Below are 25834 nucleotides of genomic sequence, written 5' to 3' on the forward strand. Positions count from 1 at the left end.
GAAGCCCACAAACATATCTTCTTGCATTTCCCTATAAGCTCACTGTGACGAATAATGGAAGCAACCTGCGAAGAAAAACTTGGATCGTCAACTCATGTCCATCTCCTTAAAAAATAGCTCTGGGGTATTTCACGAAGGTCCTCGTGTTTATAAACTGAAATGATATGTCTACATGGAAATCCAAACGACTGAAATAGCCCGCATGAACATCTAGCATCTTGCTCTAAAAGGTTGTATTCCACACTCGTCTCTTTTTGCCTGTTCAAATGACGGCTGATGGTGTATACACAAATATTGTCACCCACATCACGTTTATCTTCTGCAGTGTACATCGATTCCTCCTGTAACTGCTTCATAAAAGCAAGAAAAGCAGCTCGAGTATAGATGAATTCTGCCTGCTTTACATATAAAATCAAGTGGCTACCAATGAAAGGCTTCGTCGTTGCAGTCCTTACCTCTTCTTCGTGCTCTCGGTGATGGATATTTGCAACTGCCAATTTCATTTTCCCAAATAGCTAAAACAGCCGCATCCCGGGCTTAACATGATGTCGTATAACAGAGTTAATAGACTCGCAACGTTGGTTGCTTCTGCAACCGCCAAAGAACACACCATGAAGATACAATTCTGCCCACCTCGCCCGTTTCTTCTGTACCTTCATCACCCATGTGTTATGACTAACTTCATATTTTTCCACTAGCTATCTCCACCTTTCTTCGAATTCTCCCCGAGAACGTTTCATAAACATAATAGATTTGAACTCATTTGCAAATCGAGGGGATTTTGACATTGGTGATGCAATTTTTCAATACGTGCCAAGAGCACGGCCCGGTGTTTCGAATCACGGAAGAATAGATTTCAAAGCTTTACGAATTTTGCGTCACCATCGGTAATGGACCGATTTAGGGCGTTCACCACACATTCGTCAATAAATGATTTCAATACCCACTTATAAGCGTCGCCGCGACTCACTTATGATCAAAGCAAAACCAAAACTATAGTCTATAGGTGGTTGTTGATTCCAACAAAACACAACGCCGGCATCCGGTAATGCGATTGCTCTCATGCGTTGAATCAAACAACAACACATCACCAAAGCTCTGATAATCCGGGCGAGAGGTGGAATCCGCCAAAAATGAAAAAAATTGCCCCCACTCGCATTTAACTTATAGTTGTAATGAAATAAAGGATCTAACTTCACCTTATCCTCTAAGTTGGCAAGCAGTGTGTTGGCGTCGCCATCAGTACAGTGACTTTTCCTCTCTTTTTCCATTTTGTTATACAAATCTTTTTTCGTAAAACCAACATTAAGGAAACCTCCAACTATATGTGCAAAGTGACCCATCACTTGGCATTTACAAACACCCACATCATTTAGGCACATAGCAAATTCCAACGCTTCTCGACTCACATTTCTATGTGACCGAAGAAACATTGAACTCGGATGCGGTCCAAGTGGATGTGTGTGTTCCCCAATAAACTCTTTCACAGTTCACAACTTTGCTTCAGAATAAAAAACAACAACAATGCAGGCTTTACAATTGAACCTAGTGACCTGTCTGGGTGTTCTTTTGGGTGTCATCGATTGGAGTTTATTTGCATGTCGTTCACCTTCGGCTGAACACACAAATCTCCGCTTAATAGCAACTCCATTTGCGCGTTTTCTATAAACATCCTTACGAACACCAAAGCCGGTTGATTTGGCATACTCATTATAAATAGTGTAGGCCTCGTCCGAGGTCTTGAACTACATAGATAAAAATGTTGTTTTGTCTTCTATATAAGTCCTATATGTATCAGACTCTTCAGGATCGCTATCACTACTGTCAATATTTTCATTCTCCATCAGGAAAACAGTTGATTCCACATCCACAGAATCACTTTCATCATACACAAAACTTTCGAAACATAGACTTCTAAGAAACTCTTCGTCATCATCGAGCCTTATTTGATTCGTCATTGGAGCGCCTACCTAAATAAATAAAACTTTTTTTTAGTACAAACGACCTAAATATGAAAAATTCTAATGTACCTTAAAGAGAAGAGGAAAGATTAAATCAACTTCAGTGATTGGATGATAAACTAACCTCAATGTTTGAACGTATTCAAACCGTATAGTATTGTTGGTTGCTGTCACTCTTTTTTGCTCTACTTCCTTGTTGTAAACTTTAGAGAGTGAAAGAAGTAAATAATTGACCATGAATTTAAGAAGAAGTGAAAGGGGTGAAGATTTGGCCGCGCAATTTAATTGAAAAGAATAGAAAATACGATAAAATGGGAATGAATGAAAATATGTGAAATGCCAACACTACTCTTAGGTGGGCACTTCGGCTACCGGTTACGGATTGAAAAATATGTGGTCAGGAATTGTGCTAGCCATAAATCACGCGTACTGAAGAACAGCTCTTATAAATTGGAACTGAAGAACAGCTCTTATAAATTGGAAAATGAAAATCTAACGTACGTATACTCAAACTTTATTTAAGTTGTTCCACTAGATGAATCACCATCATCCTGCTTCGTAACTTTGTATATACACTCGAACAGAAAGAGAATGGCATGTGATGAGGTATGTGTTTTGAGGAGTGTCATGAAAAAAATCTTCCTGCAACCATTAAACTACAAAATCCAGCAGTTACTTTTGTCAGCCATTACTTCCATTAGTATCATTTTATGTTCTCTGCAGTCCTATATAAAATCCTGGTGTCCACGTTTGGAATACTACAAAATTATGGTAAAGGAAGAATGAAGGAAAAACGTTTTAAGAAAAATTGCTCATGAATTCGGGTGGGATCATCCATGACAGAACCGGATCCCATTTTATTCTAATTTCTTCCTCATCGAGAATCAGCTTAGGGTTGAGTGTATCTTCATATCAAAACCAGGTTGCGGCATCCAATCAAAATTTATATACCATTTCTTCTGTATATCCTAGTTCCTTGAGTAGACCAGTGAGCTGCAGAAGCACAGGATGTAGAAACACAAATAAGTTCAATATATATGTAAAACATTTTAGAGATTTCAAGGACAGAAAAAAGACGCCTTCCCATACCTCTCCTTGGGACCAATCTTTCGCCTTGTTTCCAGAGATGTGATCCATCAATCCAGGAGGACCACAGACCTAAATAGGTATGATAACATTAGCAGTGGATCTCCAGCTATCAGAACTGATATTTTCACACAGATATTGAAGACAAATTGACGGCAATTATGTGCAATGCTTTTTACGTTACTCCACTAACAACAACTCTGATGGTTAAAAGAACTTATAGATCTAGATGCAAGTGTTGATGAAGTAATTGCTGAGAAGAAATATAAAATAGAGAAAAGAAAAACCTATGGAAAAATGAAAAGAACAGACATGGTGCGTTCGCAAGAAAGGTGTCTGTTGAGAGTAATCAAACAGATTTCAAAGAAAATTACCAGTATTAGTGAGTCCTCATCTGGACTAGGCAAGCCTTTAAGGATCATGTCTTGCGATATGTGACCTGCACCTCCTCTCCAGTTCTTAGATGGATTGTCTACAGTATAGAATATCTGATATTTCACCACATTGAGCGTTAATATTTCTTTTGAAAACTAAACAAAGTTCAATTATTATAACCAACACTTTCTCATTGTGGCAATAGCCATTACCTTAAAATTCGGATGGCTTGCAGAGAGTATATCAAGCTTCTCTTTGAGCAGTATATCATCTGGTGATAAGTTGGCGTAAACCAATGACACCTAAAAGAACATAAAGTCAGTCTCAAGAAATGTAGAACTCATTCAGCAGAAGTGTAATGCTGATATTGCACAAAGCACTATGATTGAGGCCATGTTACTGTACTTGACTGTGGAGTAATCCACAACCCGTTTTATATCATCCAATTCGGAAATGGATGGGACTCATATAAGAACCTAAACCCCCAAATGCTTGACCTGGAACAATCCTTCGCAGGCCTGAGTTTCAGTTCCATGACTGAGTTTTCTTCTCTTAAGTTTTTTGGCTCAAACAAAATTCAGGGCAATAGACTAGATTAGTCAGTGTTCAGACCTTAAAGTTTTAGTTCAGAGATGATAGAGATAAGTCTTCTACCTTTGTGTTGTCATCAGGGTTCTTCAAGATAGCCTCAATTATCTGCAGCATCGGTGTAATACCACTGCCTCCGGCAATCTGTACATAGAATGAAGTGTTAGCCACAAGCTCATTACAACTTACAAAGCATCAGTGTAGTTGTACAAATTGTTTCTGCAGTTTCTCATTTAATGCAAAGTATTATTTGGTTATCGTTCTCTACAACTTTCTTATGCAGCAGCCAGCAGCCAACAGTCCTATGAGCAGCATCATTACAATTTACAAGAAATACAGACAAAATTCATTGCTTGTATAATTAATCGCTCAAAGGTAAGTCCTCTGCACTCTGAGTGCAGAAGTACTTACCTTGTAACATTGTTTATACAACTTAGTCATCCACTGTTTACAAATCAATTTTGTTTTAGACTAGGCTAGAGAAGTGATAAGTTTAGTTCTGGATCTCCAGTCACCATTATCTTACCATGCCAATGTGTTTCTTCATATTTGGAGTATACCTAAGCTTTTCAATGGGCCTGAAGAGAGGGAGGAAACAATAAAGATCGAGAACAATAGTCATGTTAAGCATAAGTACATTACATCAAAAAACAAATTACCCTTTCACTTCTATTACATCGCCTGGTTTCAAACTTGCCAAATGCTGACTCATATTTCCTTCTGGATAAACCTTCAACGCTCACAGGAAGAAGCACAAATTAAGAATGTATCCAAGGAATGTTTCTCTCTGAATCGAGAGAATATATGAGCTAACAAGGTAACCAAAATGGCAATTCTGAGCGTACCTTGATCAGTAAATCGAAATAACCCTCAGCATCAGGATCTGATATAGGAGTGTATCTGGATATATCACATAATATAAAATCTCATTACTGCCTTGCTCATAACAGAGAATGAACAGTCTACACAGTTTTAGTATCAGTAAACATGTATTATCACCATTCAACTGAAACTAGACCATATATGAGATGGAGAATTTACACTAGTTTCCGATGTTATACCTTTAACAAATGCGATAAGAAAAATGTACAATGCAGTAAGGTGTAGGAACACCCTGAAGAGAGTAATTAAAAAAGAAAAAATAGTAGTCCATTTTAGATAGTTGGTGATTTCATACAAACATCATTTCCATAAAAGACACAACTCAATGTACAGAGTCAGACGGTTCTCTCAAACAAAATTGTGTTGGTAGTGAACGCTGTATTTGACGTCTATCTAAACTTCTACCTAAAGTCCCAACGGTTTCTGCTACACTGGGTTTCTATGCCATGGCATTTTGCAGCCCATAGAGATTGTACCTCTAACCGGAAGACCCATACTGTTCTCACAGATCTTTTCATAGCCTTTCTATTACAATAATCTGTCCAGATTCCAGACCTTATAATAACCCATATGTTTGCACTGGTCACCTCCATTTTTTATATATTTTGTGCTCCCTTCTAAATATTTCCTGCTTCATAAAATGCAACATGGCAATATAATGCTTCAATGAAGTTCCGCTCCAGATCCTACTAAGATTGTCTTTGTACGTGGCTAACTTATTTGTAGTATGACTAATATCCTATGCGCCTATGCCCAGTAACAATTATCGTAGTAACAGGAGATAAAGTTCAAAAGGGCCCTCTGATATACCCTTTGTTACTTGGACTGCTACCTTTGAGCATAGAGGTTTGTTTTTTCTGATCGGCAAATGTATTATGATGATAATATGAAATTTTTTTAGGATGAGGCATCCTATATACACCAAGAGAAGGAAGAAAATAAAAACAAACAACATAAAAAGTAACGGGGCACGTCAAGTGTCCACATGACAAAGCCCCAAAAGAGAGTCCCAGCTAAACATAAAACTACCAAAAAAAGTATCCCTCCACTCCTCGGAGTGAGCCACCAAACCTTTGATCGAAATGCCTATCTACCCTCAACAATCTTATAAGCAGGAAATATTTTGAAACATTGACAAATTTTGCATGAAAGATTAGGATCTGTCGACCTCCTTCTTTTTACTTTAGTAGGTTTTACCTCCACCAACTTCCTTTGTTGACTTTTTTTTTTATCTATGTGACGCGGACATTTCATATTTCAAAAATATTGGTGTCCAATATGTATCTACGTCTTGTGTTAGAAAATGGACACATTATGCGTAGGATTTCAAACTAGGGTTTCCCTAAACCCTAAAAGATTAAGAAGTAAGAACATATCCTATAAAAATAGTCACAACTCCATGATATGCCACTTTCATGGTAAATTATTCATAAGGAGGCGCTTTGTAAGGTCTTGAGCCTAACGAACAGTTGTAACTAAGGCATAGCAATAGTTTTTCTTTTCAATTAGCTGTGTCCCAATGTCCTTCAAATAGGTTGCCATGTCGGGCGCACACGCAAACCCGTGTCAATGTTACTTGGCTTTTAATAGAGAATCACTCATTTAATCAATCACAAAGAAAAAGACTGCATCACACACATTTTTTTCACTTAGTAAAATTCACCTTTTGTTAATAATATAATAATAATAATAATAATAATAATAATATATTATAATATTCCAAGGTCTAAGTTAAAAGGAGCTAATGAAACACCCCCAAAACCCCATATTACAATACCACCCTCAACTTACAATCTCATCCCAATCGCACCTAAAATAAACAATTTTACACCCTTAGACAATGAAGGAGTACATGCCCAATCAAAGAGAAACTCTTTGACTTCCCCTACAGACTTATGCAACTCTTTCTCCATGTTTCAAATACCCTCATGTTTCTTTCTTTTCATAGTGTCCACACAATAGTATTTGGTCGGTGATCTGCTAACCATTTGGGTTTGTTAGACAATAGTCGTAAAATGATGCTCTTCCCCGAAGCCTCCTTGCTATTAGTGGTGGCACTTGACCAACGTTGAATAATGTGAAGAACATTGCACAAATTCAAAACACGGGATGACAATTGAGGAGAAGGTGATTTACATCATCGACGACACCATGCAATGTGAGCACAAATATTCATACCCCTTCTATTCAAGTTATCAATACTTCAAAGCCTACCCAAGTAATCACCCCAACAAAAGAAAATGGCTCTACGAGGATAAAGTTCTAAGAGGAAAATTAGTAATCCTTTCATTTTCCTCAAGCACCACCGAAGCGAACTCTTTAGCCAAAACTTGGTAAAATTATTTGACCTTAAATACATTCTTATCATCCCTTTGACCTTAAATACATTCTTATCATCCCACACTCAAAATATTTTAGTCGTTTCTCCAAAGTTTCTACCCACCTATTAAATTGCATTCAAGAGAGATACTCATATCTAGGGCAGGGATTGGGTCGGATATGGCTATATCCGAATCCGAATAGTTTCATAATATCCAACCCGAACCCGATTATACCCGACCCGAATCTGACTAACCCGATCGGATAACACTAAAAATTCAAAAAAAGCCCAAAAAATATATCCGAATCCGAATCCGAATCCGACAGGCCCGAACCCGAACCCTACCCAAATAAGTAAACGGATATAAAAATTGACCCGAACCCGAACTATTCGGGTTCAGGTCAAACCCAACCCGATTCCCTGCCCTACTTATATCTTACAATCTATCAATCATTGAGTCCCATTCTTAGGATCCCATTCTATTCTGCCATTGGCACCCCTCTCCATTGACTCCAAAATAATTGTTTTTTTTTGTTAGAAGCAAGTACTTTCCACTGATTGAAGTGAGCTCTCCCACACCCAAAATGTCATCTCAAAAAGATAAGGACTCTCCGGTACGGGAAAGAGAAGTAATTCCTTCAGCAAAAGTAACCCACAAACATTTTATATACACAATAGTGAGTTACATTGTTGGTAAGCTTCATAGATACATTTGACCACAAAATTTCTGAGATTTACTTCGAATGGCCTTTTTGTGAATGTAATAGTGCCTACGTGTGTAGTTCACCAGTTAAAGAACAAAGGAACCTACGAACATCTAATGATAAAAATGCAAAACATGCGTTATACAATGAAAATCTTGATAGGTACAGACGCACAGTCTTGTATAGATTAAAGACTCAATGGACTGAACGTATCTTAAGGTCCTTAACCAACAAACAACAATGCACAAAATGTGTAGAGCATATGGTTGTTTCAGCAGGAAGACTTACGGGCGAATTACATATTTTGTTTTCCCTTCCGCATTTTGTCCTTGTGGAGCCCTGCAATAAGAAAAACGCATTGAAGTGATCAGTGTTGGAGAACAGCTTTTAACTGTTTCTATCAGTCAGGTACTCAAGTTCCCAAACGAGTCCAGATGCCACAAGATAGATCTCACAAAGGTAAGCTAATAGGATGACCTTGGGTGGTTTTGAAATAGAGTAAAAAAAAAATTCAGCACACAAGACTTAAAAAACAAAACAAAGAAAATAAGAATAATTAAAAAAAATAAAAACCAACTGTCAACAAACAAGATCGCAGCTTTACCATAGGATCTATCTTTTGGTACCATTAACTTCTCCTAATAAAAACCAGTTAAAAGATCTACAAGGAACAGCAATGTCCTTCGATAGAAACTAGAGAGTAAAATACTCGTGCCAAACCGAGAGTACCTTGTGAGAAGACATGAAGCAATATCAAGCCCCAACTTTGCAGTAGGGTCAAATGAAAACCTGCAATATAACGAACAAGTTGAACAATATTAGAAAATTAATGAATTTAGATGTTTTAACAAGGAAAAGAACATAAGGAAAAAGACTAACTGAAGATTCTACGTCATTCATGCACTTAGGAGAGGTCGAACATATGTCAGAGTACTTCCCAATGGCATTTCGTGGTAAAATCTCACAAACACTCTGATAGTTCGAATGTTATTCCCTAGCCCCTTAGATCACTTTATCCCCGATAAAGGTGGGAATCAAACCCAAGAGGCCAAGACCCTGGGAGGCTGGGCCCAACCTTCCAAGGCTTGACCAGTAGCCACTTGACACTTTCATATTCTTCAACCAATGTGCCTTAACAGCTAATGCTTTTCCAATTTAAAGTCACGGTTAACGGAGTCAAGTAATAACCTAAGCATAAGCCAAACAAAGTCCTTACTTTCATAAGTTATGATTGCAGACCAATGTTGATTTGAGAAGAAAATGATTCATTAGATCTTCAATTGTAGACTCCTAACTATTTAAGTCTTCATCAGCTTTGCATCAACTTAAAAGAGTCCAAGATATATGGTATTGAGTGTGATACTGGCAATTGGCTTGCGGGGTGAAATCGTTTTGAATAGCTAGTAGCTTACTAAGGGGCTCCCTTGGGGGACCAAAAGCAAATCCAAGGCTATTCAGAACAAGGTGATAGGAAAGACATCATCTAGGTTTGGCGGCTTGGGAAGGTGAATGCTTAAATAAAGGCAGGAGACTTACTTTTCTCAACTTTACTTTTAATAACATTCCCAAGTATCTTCTTTATCATTTACAGTAGATATAAACTAAACTCTCTTTCTTTTACCCATAAAAAGCAATAGACTGATGTAACTAGTGTAAAATACGCAGAGAATTAGCTTCTAATTCCCAGGACCATGACCCAGACAGACCACCCAGGACCCCCATACACTTACCTACAGCAACTACGGAAACAGTAAAAACAAGAGCGAAACACAACAAAGACGAGCAATAAACAAAGGTCAGAAAATCAAGACAGTAGCACAAGCTGAAACCACAACTCCACCAGGGATTCATTTTGGACATGGACTCTAGGCTTGCTTTGCTTCTTCAAGCACCGCATTTTCATCTCCTTTTGGGAGGAATTTGGGTTGGCAATGCACCATCTTCTATTTTTATTTTTAATCGATAAAACTCAGTTCGGTAATATCACAGTAGTAATGTGATAGAAGTAGACCATGCAGCAAGGAGCTACATGTCCTACAAAAGATACCCCTCTTCCCGACTACAATTTCCTTTTATAATCAAAGAGTATCCGACTTACACATGAAGACTTGGTAGATCACCCCATTAAAGCATGGATTAGCACATGCCCAATGATATAGTTCCTCTTTGATCCCCTCTCCCACCTTGTGAGAATCCTTTTCAAGTTGCTAACTACCCTAGCATCATCTCTTCCCACAAATTTCATATAATTGCTCTTTGAAGATGCTCCGCGTCCCATGATATGTTGCTAGAAAGCATGAGTAGTATAAGCTTACTACTTAGACATTAGTAGATAAGCCAAAGAAGAGAAGAACAGTTCCCATATACCATTCGAGAAAGCACAAGTGGGAAGAAGATGATCCACACTCTCCTCACTCACTTTGCTTAATGAGCAAATGTTGTAAAGACCCAGGCCTCTTCCAATCAAAATATTGATAATTTCAACCCTCCCTATAAAGTCAAAGGCTGATTCGGTGATATTTACAACATGTATCACAAAAGATGTCTCACTTCGGATATCAAAGTGGGCAGCTATGGCATTTAAAGGGACATCACCTAGCGAAGTGGAGACAATAAGTGCAATCATTTTTTTTTTTGGATTGAGGTAGTATAGTTTTATTAATATATATCTAAACAAGATACAATTGGATGAGATATCCTACATTACATAAGCATAAGACGATAAAGAAAAACTTAAAACAAAAAAGGCAAGTCCACAACTCATAATGGACTCCCCTAAACGCAAACGCCTTAAATGGTATGTCTCGTGTCTCCCCATACACCTCGACCAAAAAAACTAGGTGCTTAGATGGCCAGTGAAACTTTCTCCGTACGCAATGTTATCCCTTCAAGTTTTTCTAATTCCTCTCTACCAAATACTCCACATAATCGCAAAAGCTAACATGCTCCAAAGTCGGTGTTTCTTCTGATAATAGACCCTCAAGTCCCATGAGGCTAATAACATCATCGCAATAACCGGACAAACCCAAGAATCCCTGGACTCTAGAATAAAATGACACCAGACCCGCCAAGAAAAAAGGCAAACCAAAAGAATACACAAAAGAGAAAAGTTGACAATGGCTTCCTTGACGCGTCTCTTCTTAAGATTGCCTATAGTAAAAAATTTACCTAGAGATGCACACCAAACAAAAAAGGCAGCCTTTGATGGAACTTCAGAACCCCAAATAATTTTACAAGGATCATTTTGGGTAAGTACAATCAAGAAATTAAGATAGATCGGAGTTGATAAAAGTATTTAATGGATTTCAATTATATGCTGGCTAGCTTTTGTCTAAATTCCAAGTCAAATAGACAATTTTTTTACCAATACTTTTCAGTAAAAAGAATTAATAAATGAACCTAGAAAGAAAATAGTATAAAAGAAAATGACTAGAGAACACAGTTGTTATATAGTCATATTGTTGTTCTAATATGACTAGAACTGTAACCCACTTGTAAAGAAGGATAGTTGTTCTTTCACAAACTTCATGATTTTCTAGAGTGTGCCTCGCAAATATGTTGACTTGGAGAGCAGTTTTTAAACAATTCTAATCGAGAAATGCGGAGTTGTGGATCTAGAGAAGTAGCTTCCTACACTACGGGCAATTCCTGCAACTATGGCTGAAACACAAGCATGCATCAATCAAGGTATTATAAGGGGATCCGAACGCAAAGTTAGTGTGTGGACTTTTAGGGTGTCTTGCCCGGAACAAAGCTTGTCTCGGGTAATCACGTCCAATTTGACAAAAAGTCCAAACCATAGCACAGTAGATGTATTGCAAGAAAAACAAACACACACACACACACAGAGAAAGGGGGAAGAGAATCACCTGAATAGTTGGGTGTTGTGGGTGACTCTTGCTTTTTCTTGCAGCTCAAACTCGACCCACTTATCCGGATTTAGAGCTGAAACGAAAATTAAATTGAATTATAATTTTATCATGTGCTATGAGTTTCGAACATAGAGGTTGATAGGAGTTTCAGCTTCATGTAGTGTTGTAACCCTGTAAGTTTTATTCAGTCATTTTCTTTTTATAGCTGCACAATCGCAGTGTAAGTTATGCACAAAATGGTGAGATGTATTAAGAAGAGGCCAAGTAATGCTGGCCTCTGGCATGTCAAGACATTCTACTGAAGGTGGAATCCGTACAATGTGCACTAAGAGGTGTCAAGTTTATTTTACTCCTTTGATACGAAATTCAACATTACGAATCAAAGTTATTATTTCCTTAGTGGTCTATTAGTAAAGGAGAAGCTCACCAACTTTTGGACCTACTTCCTCAGTGCTGCCGTCTAGATGAACCTGCAAATGAGATCAGGTGAACCCACATTTTAATTGCAAACATAAAATGAAAGATGAGTTTACCAGTTTAGGTGGAGACAAGTAGTAGAAATATGAGATTCCACCAGACACAGCCGCAATTGTGAAGAAAAAACTGGACGATGACTTGGATTGATGACGTTTTCCATTATTAATTATAATATTTGGTGTAGCAGCAGCCCTTGCAAGTTTTCTGAAAAATCTAGCAGCCATCTTTTTCTTTTTGATGATCAACTAAGGAATAAATACGTTTTTTCTACTCTGGACTCTGCTCTGGTAATACTAGTAATAATTTGAGAATCAGATCCCTTTTCGGTCCACGTGTCTGTGTGCCCATTTTTCAGTCAGGGAGCAGGATTAAAAAAACCCGGACCACTTATTAAACAGGAGCAGAGGCTTGATTTGCACGTGGACACAATTGACAAAATAACAAGCCTCTGGAGTTTGAATGCATAAAGGACCATCTCTACACTATATGATAGCCGGGTATTTAGGAACTCCTCTAAACTATCGAGTAGGCAATTTGTAATCTCCATAGTTGCACAATTTCAAAACACCTCTCTCACAAAAATTAGAACAAACCCCCTATTTATTAATAATTTAGAAAAACCTCTCTAATATCACTTAAATTATATAATTATCCCCAATTTCTCTAGCTAATATTAGAACAAGTTCTTTTTTATTAATAATTTAGAAAAATCTTTCTAATATCACTTAAAGAAAATTTCTCAACCGAACTGTGTATTTGTAATCTATTTATTTTATGATTTTAGAACTACCTCCCTTAATTATTCTAATCAGCTCCTTCCTTTTTAAATAATTTACCAAAAACTCTATCACTTTATTGAAATTAGAATTAGCTTCATATTATTTAAAATAATTTAGAAAACCTCATTCACGTCACTCAAATTATATTCAACCCTTCTCAACCGAACTGTGTATTTGTAATCTATTTATTTTATGATTTTAGAACCACCTCCCTTAATTATTTTAATCAGCTCCTTCCTTTTTAAATAATTTACCAAAAACTCTATCATTTTATTGAAATTAGAATTAGCTTCATATTATTTAAAATAATTTAGAAAACCTCATTCACGTCACTCAAATTATATTCAACCCCTCCTAATGTTTTTATATTATAACTAGAATTCAAAAAATCATACTATCAGAGAGATGTTAGAGCGACAGGTTTAAAATTTGAAAAACACCGACCGAGAGCACGGGTTGATACTCGTGTTCTAGAATACATAAAATGATAAGTATGCATACGGTGAAATTAGGGGGTGTAATACGGGAAGTGGGGTCAACCGCTGGTCAAATAGTGATGGGGGGGGGGTTAGGGGATACAAATCCGGTGGTCCCCGACGGGCGGGCGGGTTGAAGTTGTCATGTCTTAAGACCATCACCCGGCCCGTTAGATCACCTTTACGAGAGCGAGGTTTTGGGTGGGTCATCGGGTCGGGTGAAAATTATCATTTTAACCCAATTTCAAAAAAAAAACTTTCTAATTCGCAAGTAATATATTTCCAATTCACAAAGATAGAGAAAAAATAGAATCAATCAATAAAAATAAACAAAAATAAAAAACTTGAATTTGAATCCAAAACCATATTTGTAAATTTGAAACTTATTTATCGTGATTTACCATTTGTAAATTAATTATTTTCCATAGCATGATAAAATGAAGATGGGAGCGAGGATCTATGGTACAAAACAATAAAATATAAACTAAAATAATTCAAAATGAATACAAGGATGAATGATTTATCTTCTCTAAAATTCAAAAGTTGAATTTGAATTTCTAATAATTTCCCAATGTTCAAACTTGAATATGTGAAATTGATATTGAACTCATAAGTTTGTATTTATATCTCTCAAATTTTTACAAAAGTTAAAAGAAATTATAAACAAAATACAAAAATATTAGAGTTAGAGTCTTGAAATTGTGCGGGTCAATGGGATTGGGTCAACGGTTTTTGACACGGTGCGGGTTGGGCGGCTTGACGGGTCGGGTTTGAACATAAAACCTACACCCATAACCCGACCACATAAAAACGGTGGCGGGGCGGAACGGGTCTATTTTCGGGTCGGTGCGGGTTTGGGTGGCAGGTGAAGACCGGGTACCCTACCAGATGATGGGTCAACGGTTTTTTTTTACACTCCTAGGTGAAATGTGAGACGGATAAATAAGCTTTTTTATGTCTGGATAATCACACGGCATTTGAAAACATGATAAGTGCATCACTAATGCAGGCCTTTAAAATCCAGGACCACGTCAGCAGCATTTTGGAGGGCAATAAAGAGGAGCTAAAACTTTATATCATAGGTGTTCCAACGGAGAGGTCCTTTATAACATGTGAACCAAGACTGAAAAATCAAAAAGTGAAGTCACGTGCTGACTTAAGTTTTGGGCTTAGGTTATTTATAAACATATGTAGAAATGAAGACAAATATCAAGATGGTTAAATTGGAGGCCCATTTAGGGGCTGCGTTGGAAACAGTTTTTTGCTAAAGTCCATTAAATTTGGAGATAGAGGCCTGTATCCAGGCCCCATTGGTGATGTCCTAAGTTCTATAAGAATTACACTCTTACTGATTGTACATTGTAGTGACAAACTCTGGCTAATATAGCAACAATAAACTTTGCAAGAGCAGAAGAAGATAAAATTGTGGAGAGAAGAAGAATGAAGAGGCAATATCCTTTTTTTTGGCAAGCCTAATCTCCATGCAATATCCATTTCCTTTCGATCTAAGTGATATCATACGACAACTGCAGAGAAGAAAGATCTCTTCCCAATGGCCTTTGATTTAATTACCAACCACCCACTATCTTCCTTGTAATGTTCAACCTGTTGTTCATCACAAGTTGAGATGAGTTGTGATGATGCTTGGCAGATAGACAGGTTTTATAAAATAAATTGATGCCTCTAACTTACAGTGTCAATAAAGTTTGAACCTGACTGTACCCCTCCAATTACATAAATTGATTCACCGATCACAACTGCTCCAGCAGATACCCTTGGTTGATGCATCGAATCACCATCTGTCCAAGAGCCAAAGCGAGGATCCAATACCTCGACCTCTGAAACATTTCTAGTTCCGTCAAAACCCCCAAAGGCATATCTGCAGTGCAAATTGTTCATCATATACTGTCAGATTCCTGTATATATTATATGGTCCCTAGACAGCAAAGCCTATGAAAATATTGTAAATGTGTGCATTTATATACTTGTAAACATAACAAGCACACACAGTCATAGCCATGTTCACTGATATTTGGACTTTAATCAATACAATCTGCCCAAAGATACACTATGCTGAATTACAATTGTCCGACAGCTGAAATTATGCCATTGTGCACAACTGCAAACCAAGGTCATAATATAACTATAACAAAGAGGACATGCAAACCAATACTTAACATATTGATCTAAGGAACTTACATCTTTTCATTAAAAGCAACCACGGAATGGCCTCCCCTGCTTGTCTTCATACTAGGAACACTCTCCCAAGAAATTGTCCGGGGATCAAACCTTTCAGCTGAACTGTGACAGCAGAAGGCAGAAGAATAAAGCCAATATATGGTGTATTGTAGTGGGACATTAATCATCTATAGATGATTATGATTACGTCATATTAAACACAACCAATGTAGGGATATGATTGCTCCTTTTATATGTATCAGATGTGTGTTACATTACTACAAAACTGTCTTTCTACCTCAAAAAGGATATGCAACAAAACGTCAGGGCAGAGTATTCGTGCTGGGCCATCAGGAGGATGAGATGTAGCAGTCATCCTTACACAACATAGCAGGGTGAGGAACCAGTTCACGAATCCAACTATGGAAACTCAAAGAAAAAGTTTGACGTCATAATTTCTATCCAAGTTAGATACTATAGCTGGCTGGCTCAAAATTGCCCATTAGTCAAATAGGGTAGGATCAGAGAATCAGATCTACCCTTGGACTTGGACATTTACAGGGAGGATTATCGCCTTACAGCACTAGTACCAGCAAGATGAAGATGGCTATTCCGGGCAATTTGTTATAAATGGACAAAAACTACTAAAAAAAGAATAGACCAAGCGAATTTTTAATTAAGTTATGCTAAACAACGGCAGAGTTCAAGCCAGCAATAAGTAAGGTATATTTTTCAGGGGCCCTAATTCTACTTCACTTACTTTGTCCTTTAAAATAATTATTGGAATCTCAAACCCTAGAGGCAATCACATCCAGATCCAGATTTTGTTGGTGGTTACTATGATCATTTATGTATGTTATATCAATCTGTGTATATATCGTAATCCTGTTTACATTCTGATGATAAGAGCATAGTACCCTGGTCAATATGTGGGTATTGCCTTCTAAAGTAAGTCGCTTACATCAATCATCATTATGCCTAATACATGGTGATATTTGTCACAATTGTCCATATAGCGCGCAACACAACCAATTATATCAGTAATAAAATTTAGACATTCCAACCAGGTATAAGGTATTGCATACGCAATGCATTTCTATATTAAGGATCTAACCCAAATGTGATTATAGTGATATGATGTATCGTGGCAGTGAGAGGAAGAAAATGAGTTCATTTCAGATACACAAAACCTTAAGGTAATAAGAGTTCCCATCCTAAAAGAATGACATGCAAACCCTCCTTAAGCATTCTATGTTGACAACCAGACCTTTTCTGTTTTCTATTTGGTAAAGGTAGATCTTATTTATCGATTCAAAAATTGAGTTCAACCAGCGTTCCAGATTTTGATAGTACAGTTCTGGAAAACCTTGTGCAGCTGATCAGAACTCTCGTAGATCAAATGCCACCCTGATCTAGGAAACGGTATTTGTCATTTACGTTATATGGACAACTAAATTTGATTAGTTATACATTTATACTCTAAAGAAGCACCCTGATCTAGGAAATGGTTTTCGTTTATTAGTTGGATATTTCTGGAACCACTTCATGCTGTCCCAAGCAAGGTCATTTGAGTAAATATATTGAAGCTCAAAGAGTATGACTCAACTTTGACAAGCAACAAAATACATATCAAGAAGAATCAAAGTTTGCGTACTTCAAATAGTTTTTCCCATCGTATCCACCAACAACATAAATTGCACCATTTATTTCTGCTGAAGCAGGAGCAAACCGCTAAAAGAAAAGCGAGAGAGACGTCAGTTTCCCAAAATAGACCACTACCTAGAGATAGCAACATAAGAATCTCCAATTGATTACTTATAATTTTACCCCCTGATCAATAAAAAGGTGAAAACCCACTGGAAATGTTGAGAAGGATATTAGGCCTACAATACAAGAGAGAAACAAAAGAAAACGCAAAACTAAAGAGAAAACGAGTCCAAACACCAGCTCAATCCCTATTTATACATATTCCTCCATAAATCAAAGAAATCAATAATTTCAAAACTAACAGAAGATGCATATGGATGATAAGAAGAGTAGCCATCAATTAAATCTATAATGCTTTTAAAAAATGTCATTATCTATCTACATGTTGTGGATCCTTTTCTTTCTTTCTTTTCTTTCATAATGAATCCATATTCCGTAAAAGCACCTCCTTACAAATAAGCTACTATTACAAGTGACATATCATGGAGTTGTTACTATGTTAATAGATTGTGTTCTTCGTCATTTCGGGCTTAAAACAAACCCTAGGTCGAAATTGTATGCACAATCTGTCTGTGTGTCCAACACGAGTGTTTGAAATGGATACATATTGGAAGGATTTTTTAAAGAATATGAAGTGTCCATGTTACATAGCTTTTAATTAAGATCTAAATCCAAAATTTTAATAAAAAAAGGTGGAGAACTCTCCCAGTCTCCCCACCCTATTTTGGAAGCCACAAAGTTAATACTTTACACCATAAATATCATTTAGAGTATCATAATGCAACTAAACGTTTAAACCATTCATACGATTTTACTGTTATAATGAAGTGCGCCCAATTCTTTCAAGGAAGTACAACAACGTTAGGTAGAATCCTACTTTTGACACCTATAATCGAGTGAAATTACCTTTTTTAACATTGACTGCGAACGAACCCACCGCCCAAGTGATGGGTCAAACATTTCTACATCTGATAGACAATGATCTCTGTTTGCACCACCAATCGCAAACAGTTTTCCATGTAAAGTAGCTCCTACTAGGTTTCCTTTTTCAACACTTAACGAAGGACATGAGGTCCATTCATTTCTGAATGGACTGTAACATTCAACTTCATAAAAGGAGCAAAAACAGAAGTCAATGCCTCCTGAAAAAAGAATTTCGAATATACCTTGAGAAAATGATATAACTAACTAATACCTGTGTCATACCAAAGATCACGATTTCCACCACCAAAAATGTAAATGTGACCATCCAACGCCGCTACTGCGGCCTGCGAACGGATAGCGCTCATTGGCTGAAGAGATCTGACAATGTCTTTAGAAGGTGAATAACAATCCACAGCAGATAGAAATGAATACCCGTCATATCCTCCTAATAAGAATATGAGTTCTTCACCGCTTAAACGAAGCTCGTCGAATGGCTCTGCCACTGTTTCATTAACACATGTTGTGGAGATTTTCAACTGCGACTCCAACAGTTCAACACGGTCTTTTAATTTATGTAGTTCTAAGTCTGTGTCACCCTGTAATGACTAGTAGTTAATTTTACGTTGAGAATTACATAGGAAAAATTAGTAAAACATGTTTATGCACCTTAAGGTCAGCACAGTATATCTGGTGTTTCAAAAATATAATCGAATAGAAACATAAACGACACTTCATAAATAACGATATTCCCCACAAAATCACTCAATAGGATGAAAAAAATCTTGTAGAGAGGTAATCATAACAATTAGGGAAAATGACTAACTTTTGACATATGATGTACAACTTCTTTATATGTCAAGCGGGGGGGGGGGAGGAAAGAAAACATAATAAATTATTACGTTTGCCAATTCATTCACACTTACAGGGAAGGAAACAGAACTGCATATTACCTATCAAAGCTATGTAAATTTTCTTTTAACTATGTAATGCGCATTGCACCTACTCTAGATTTAGAACTGTCTAGTGTCTACTATAGTAGAAGAGGAAGCAAGTCAGTAAATGTATAACAGGCTTTCTATATGAATACAGGTTAGGGTCTGCCTAACCTAAGACTTCCATAAATATTATATATGTTGGAGTACTGGTGGTTCAGGCATTTTGTCAGACATGTTAACTGTAGGGTATTGAAAAAATAGTTTGACCATCGCTGTGATTGATATAGTATACTGCCTCATGTTACTATAAGAATATGTAGAAGGATATGTGTAGGGCGTCAGACAACAGGCTGGTAACAACGCATATTCATATGGGCATCCCATGTTTTTTCCCCAGACAGCGTAAAATAAAGGCAGTCCCAGTTTCACATACATCATGAAATCTAAGGAAATCGAATATGCTATCAAATAACTGGTGAAAGAGGGCAGCCAGGTTCATTCTTCTATAATGCTTTATTTAAGTTTTTACAGAACACCGTCACACCATGTATTTGTGGCCATCATCCTGGTTATATTTAATCAAGGTAACTAATACTGTACGGACATCTCTGCAGTTTTTTATTTGACTCTTCTTATTTCAAATAACAACTGAAAGAGCAGTACCACTGTTTATCCTCCATAATCATTTCATAAATCGATTAAAATAACTTTAGGTGTTCAATACTGTAAATGTTATTCCAGTATAGAAATTAGAATAAATACTAGTAAGTGTGAAGACATGTGTGGTTCCAGTGCTATTAACATTATGTGTAACTACATGTTTGCACCTCTGTTTTCTTTAACGTTTTATATCAGACACCACATACCATTTTAGGTACATTTCTATTGGAGCTGTGAGCACTTCAATAAACCCAAATATTTGAATGAAGTATATTTGGACCCATAGTGAGATTTAAGAGAATCGAAAATAAGTACATAACAAAATTAAAAGAACTACCATTTTCTTTTCCAGCATGCTCATCTTTTTCAGTTGTTCCTGCGAAAAATCTTTGAACTCTTTTATTTCTTGCTCCAACTGCGTAGCATATTTAAGCAAATTTATACGATCAGAATAACAAAACCACTCGAGGCTCTTAGAACACTTAGAGCATGAGGTGCTAAAAAAATATTATATAGATAAGTGTACTAGAATCTAAAAAAATATGAAATTTTAGTCATAAATCATAACTTTAGAACATGTAAAACAATCTATGAATCTGTGATGATGAAATAAGGAGTTAAAAATGAAAAAGTTACATCAAACTACGTAGCCATCAGTATCTAAAACATGCACATGACTTTGGGCCTTAAACTTCACCATCAATACCTGGACCTGCAAATTCGGCCTTCTCTCATACACATTTATATAGGGAAAAATAGGGTTTCCATCTTTTTTTCTTTTATTTTTCCCACCCCTTGGAGCTCTAACACCTACCAAGATCAAAACTCCACCACGAAAATGTTAAATTGAAATATTTCCTAGTAGGGACATCATACAACATAAAACACCCATACCAAGCCAGCCTGTCCAATCTGCACCGACAACGCTCAAACCAATAGGCGTCACATCCTTGAATTCCCTTACGTCTACCTCAAATCAACACCGCTCCACCAATGATTGGACCCTTACGTGGATATCTCCCCCTCCTCCACCCCCAACCAACCCACCCATACGCGCCTAGACATACAAAACTCTTTGGCTTATTCTTACAGCTTACTGAACATTACTTCGCATCACCATGACCAAATTTGTGTGGAAGAAGCAATGTACCAAAATTTGGAAACTACGTTCACATGTAGTCCAAAAAGCAGAGCAAAACATTGGTAACTTTGCTAGATTCTATTCAAAATGGTTGGCGACCACCAATTATTGGTGTGCTAAAACTTAGATAATAAATGTAAAACATGCCAATTCACGACATGGAGAACGAGGAGCATTTCATGTCACCTATTGTAGTTTCAAGTTTCTGATGATTATTTGACTAATTTTTAGCTTGCTTTGATACCACGACATTTAGAATCTCCTAACAATCTTTAAGACAAAACCTTAGTATTTCTTGTTGACTTATGTAAGATAAAATACATGTTGGTTGCTCCTTATAGTTGGTGGAATGCCAAAACAAGTTGGTTTGGTAGCACAATTTTTGCTTCTTTCGACAACAAGGAAAAAAAGAAACTGGTTCCCTGTTGGTTTCAAAGAACTGTGCATGTCATGTTGGAGAACCGGCCTTTGGGGGTAGTGACTAGTGAGTTTTTTGAAAGTGGAAATAAGCATGAAAAAGGTTGATACTTGTTTAGCAGCATGCTTGGGATGGAGAATTTTGTGTGCTCTAGCTTGCTGGGAGTGTTAGTGATGGTATTACATTGTACGTTAGTTACCTACTTACCTGAATACGACCTGAGAGACTGACATTTTTTTTTCTTTCTTCCAAGTTTTGGAGTTCCATTCTGTTTCTTTCTGTAGGCTTCACCGTCCATTTCTCTTCTTTGTCTTAGCTCATTGTTCAATACAGGTCACTGAGACCTTGCACCTTAGCCCCGTAACTAAAGTTACTTTGTAGCATTTCATTAATTTTTATCTAACAGATCTTTGTGCACCTTGATTACGTTGTGAAAGGAAAATAAAAAACAACCTATGAAATTTGCATAAGATGAAAAAAAAGTTAGTATGAATCACCTGATCTATGACCAACTGAAGATCAGATGTTGAGGTCTCTTCATACTTATCTGCGGCACCTGATACTCTTTCTTGGGCACTTCCATTCTCCAAATTCTCTGTACTTGTATTACAAGGAACAGCAACATCAGTGACATGATCCAATGGAGAAGAACTTGTATGTTTACGCTCAAGAGCCAATTTTTCCAGCTTTAAATATATGAGCTGTTCTTCATTTTCCACTTGTTCCTTATCTCCATGGGTCTCATGTATCTGGCTTTCTTCATAAATAGGAGTAACACCAAACCGTTGCTTCAAGTCGGACTGATCTAAAGAAGTGTTATATGACTTTGAAACCAATGGTGTCGAACTAGATGGATCAAGATTAAGAGCAAGTTTTGGGATCCATTTTGGTGCTCCACCAATCACAGGTGAAGATGCAAACAATGAGATGAGAGCACTGGCCTGGGCGCGGTCAATATCGAGGCAAAAACGGCTTGAGGTATAGTAGTTTTCAGCAATGATGGGCTTGAACTGTGGTTCCAACAGAGGTTCGCATTGCAACCTTGTATGTACACGAACCTTAAATAAATAAATAGCATGAATTAAACATTAAACACCATATGATAGCAGTATAGCAGGAAATAATGAATGGGAAAAGATATAAAAAATGAATACCTGTGCAGGATACATGGTTCTCTCTGAACCATTTGGACTCCAACCGTATGGATTTATATTCCAATTCCCCTGGCTCACCGCCTCAAATAATCCATACAGTTTTCGGTCGCTATAATTGAACAGAAATAGAGGTAAACCAGGTTGAATATTCTGTACGTACAAGAAGTGTTTCCCAGGTAAACCTGTTGAAAGAATCTGAAATGTTCAAATGGAAAAAGGACAAGGAAGAAAACAGTGTATTATTCTTATTGTTTGTAACATTGGACCACAAAGCTTATGCCTAAATGACTAACCGAAGAGCTGGTTAACCAGGCATTCCCTCATACTGGTCTGTGTGCATCCAAAAATGACCCCTCCGAGCTCAGTTTTACTCAGATTTCTTGTGGAAAAACGGTCGTTGGCCATAGTAATAAATCTCCGACCGAATATGAGAGAGAGAGAGAGTGACCACTGACAAGCAACTCTCAATTGCTGGAATTCTCGTGGTCCCACTAAAAGCACACACTAATGTTTTTGGCCCACCCACTCATTAAAATTTTAAATGTATTTGTTACTGCCGGACCCAATTTGTGTTGGGCGGACTCCAAAAAAAAAAAAATTATTACAAGTGTGCCATTGATTTCAAAAAATCCAAAAAAAAAAAATTATTATAAATATGCTATTGATTCTCAAAAATTCAATTGAAACCCCAAACCTAAAAACGTTTTGGATTTAAGTCCCCAAACGACGCCACACATTTGGGACTTAGTCAAACGAATTCGCCACACCGGGTCAAGAGCCCAAAAACGAACTTTGATTTTTTTTTGAAGTCAAATCCAAACGACGCCACACCGATGCGGATCGAGTCCAAAACGATGTGGCCGTGTCGCTTCGATTCGACTTATAAAAAATGGTCACACCGTTGGACTTAGAAAAATCCCCAACGATATGGCCACACCGTTTGGACTAAGTCTCAATCGATATGGTCACACCGTTTGGACTTAGTTCAAAACGATGTGGCATGTCGTTAAGGATTTGAACTTGAAAAAAATTCAAAGTTCTGTTTTTTGGGCTCTTGACCGGTGTGGCCGGGTCGTTCGGACTAAGTCCCAAACGGTGTGGCCAAGTCGTTTGGGACTTAGTCCAAACAGTGTGGCGGGTTCTTTAAGTTTGGGGTTTCGAATTCAATTTTTTGGGGACCAATGACATACTTGTAATAATTGTTTTTTTTAGATTTTTTGAAACCAATGGCATACTTGTAATAATTGTTTTTTTTGTGGGAGTCCGCCCAACACAAATTGGGGTCCGGCAGTAATAGGACCCATTTTAAATTGCCAGTTTAATCGGGCACTCACCAAAATTGCATTGAGCACCTTTCAGAATAAATTATCAGATTTCCTTGAACAGTCATTTCTATAGTGTGTAAGGAGAACATACGTGAGGGCTTAAAGCATTTCCTTGCAGAGTCAACTAATGGATGCTAAGTTAGACTTAAGATCGCAGTTGTGCATTGTGAATTTAAACCTGACAATGTATTTAGGTATGCTTCCTGGGGTCTTTGAGAAGCTGTTGAAAGTGTTTTAACAATTTAACACATACAATTCAAGACAACTTACCACTCATAGGCCTCACTATAAACTATAAACTATGAAGTAGGGGCTCTGAGGGTGTGCAAGAGGTGGCGATGATATGGCACAGGGCCTCCTGATTTTGAGGGCCCAAAATATTGTTAAACCATATCTCTACTAACTTAAAAATCACAGCCTGACCTACAGTTATAGGACAGTGAATTTTATTTTTGACAAAATCTAAGATGCGATGTCTTTGTCTCCATTACTCTCTCATCCGGGCCCTCCATCGGGGGGGATTCGTGTGTATTGCATGGCAGTTTTTATTCAAGGCTCTAGATGCGCAGTGACCATACAAGCGCACTCTCTAGACATTTTTTTTTTTTATGTGTGACTCTTGGTCATTTTTAATGACTATTTTGCCCCCATCAAATAATTTAATCTCCAACAATAATAAACTATATAAAAATGGCAATACAATTTGATATAGGGGTAAATATGTAATTGAGTCAGGTGAGTTGTCAAATCACATCTACCTTTAATAAACATATTTTTGACAATTTTGCCCTTATCCTTTTTGTATATTGACAATTTTATCCCTCACTTTTTATGACTGTTTTATCCCTTTATTTACTATATTGATGATTTTACCCCTACTTTTATTTTAAAGAAAACACACAACATGCGTGCTTCCATCTAGTATCCAGTGTAACAGGGACATGTAGTACATGTAGTAATAAATTTTGAGGGCTTCTTTAGTGCGCGTGATGTATGGCTACGCATGATTCCTGACCACATATTTTCCAACCCATAACCAGTAGCCGAAGTGCCCACCTAGGGGTAGCGTTGGCAGTTCACATATTTTCATTCGTCCCTAATTTCTCGTATTTTCTATTTTTCTCAATTAGATTGCGCACCCAAATCTTCACCCCTTTCACCTCTTCTTAAAATCATGGTCAATCATTTACTTCTTTCACTCTCTAAATTTTACAGCAAGGAAGTAGAGAAAAAAAGAGTGATAGCAACCAACAACACTACACGGCTTGAATACGTTCGAACATTGAGGTTAGTTTATCATCCAATCACTGAAGTCGATTTAATCTTTTCTCTTCTCTTTAAGGTACATTATAATTTTTCATATTTAGGTCATTTGTACTCAAAAAAAGTTTTCTTTATTTAGGTAGGCGCTCCTATGACGAATCAAATAAGGCTCGATGATGACGAAGAGTTTCTTAGAAGTCTATGTTTTGAAAGTTTTACGTATGATGAAAGTGATTCTGTGGATATGGAATCAACTGTTTCCCTGATGGAGAATGAAAATATTGACAGTAGTGATAGCGATGCTGAAGAGTCTGATACATATAGGGCTTATATAGAACACAAAGCAACATTTTTATCTATGCAGGTCAAGACCTCGGACGAGGCCTACACTATTTATAATGAGTATGCCAAATTAGTCGGCTTCGGTGTTTGTAAGGATGTTTATAGAATTCATTCAAATGGAGTTGCTATTAAGCGGAGATTTGTGTGTTCAGCCGAAGGTGAATGACATGCAGATAAACTCCAATCGATGACACCCAAAAGAACACCCAGACAGGTCACTACATTCAATTGTAAATCCCGCATTGTTGTTGTTTTTGATTATGAAGT

At 37.2% G+C, this 25834-nt stretch overlaps 2 protein-coding genes across 3 annotated transcripts; both read right to left on the minus strand.

Moving 5' to 3' along the window:
- Positions 1 to 2589: 2589 nt before the first annotated feature.
- Positions 2590 to 12629, minus strand: LOC147510474 (FAD/NAD(P)-binding oxidoreductase). Its single transcript, XM_086602437.1, has 13 exons — positions 12322 to 12629; positions 12216 to 12258; positions 11786 to 11861; positions 8646 to 8705; positions 8205 to 8255; positions 4856 to 4910; positions 4670 to 4740; positions 4537 to 4588; positions 4077 to 4154; positions 3635 to 3724; positions 3422 to 3535; positions 3051 to 3119; positions 2590 to 2954 (listed from the first exon to the last, which is right to left on the minus strand). Exons 1-13 carry the CDS (start codon positions 12487 to 12489, stop codon positions 2898 to 2900), a joined length of 984 nt encoding a protein of 327 aa, XP_086458563.1. The 5' UTR covers positions 12490 to 12629; the 3' UTR covers positions 2590 to 2897.
- Positions 12630 to 14717: 2088 nt separating this feature from the next.
- LOC147510475 (uncharacterized) lies at positions 14718 to 23131 on the minus strand. 2 transcript variants are annotated; one of them, XM_086602438.1, is made up of 10 exons: positions 22931 to 23131; positions 22638 to 22819; positions 21981 to 22541; positions 20262 to 20339; positions 18601 to 18925; positions 18312 to 18511; positions 17353 to 17429; positions 15720 to 15821; positions 15213 to 15399; positions 14718 to 15125 (listed from the first exon to the last, which is right to left on the minus strand). In XM_086602438.1, exons 1-10 carry the CDS (start codon positions 23040 to 23042, stop codon positions 15036 to 15038), a joined length of 1914 nt encoding a protein of 637 aa, XP_086458564.1. In that variant the 5' UTR covers positions 23043 to 23131; the 3' UTR covers positions 14718 to 15035. The 2 variants fall into 2 exon arrangements, with proteins under 2 accessions (XP_086458564.1, XP_086458565.1); XM_086602439.1 differs by lacking the exon at positions 22931 to 23131 and having other exon boundaries at positions 21981 to 22524; positions 22638 to 22813.
- Between the last annotated feature and the right edge of the window lie 2703 nt (positions 23132 to 25834).

Source organism: Coptis chinensis, chromosome 3, assembly GCF_015680905.1.
Source record: "Coptis chinensis isolate HL-2020 chromosome 3, ASM1568090v1, whole genome shotgun sequence".
Lineage (NCBI taxonomy): Eukaryota > Viridiplantae > Streptophyta > Magnoliopsida > Ranunculales > Ranunculaceae > Coptis > Coptis chinensis.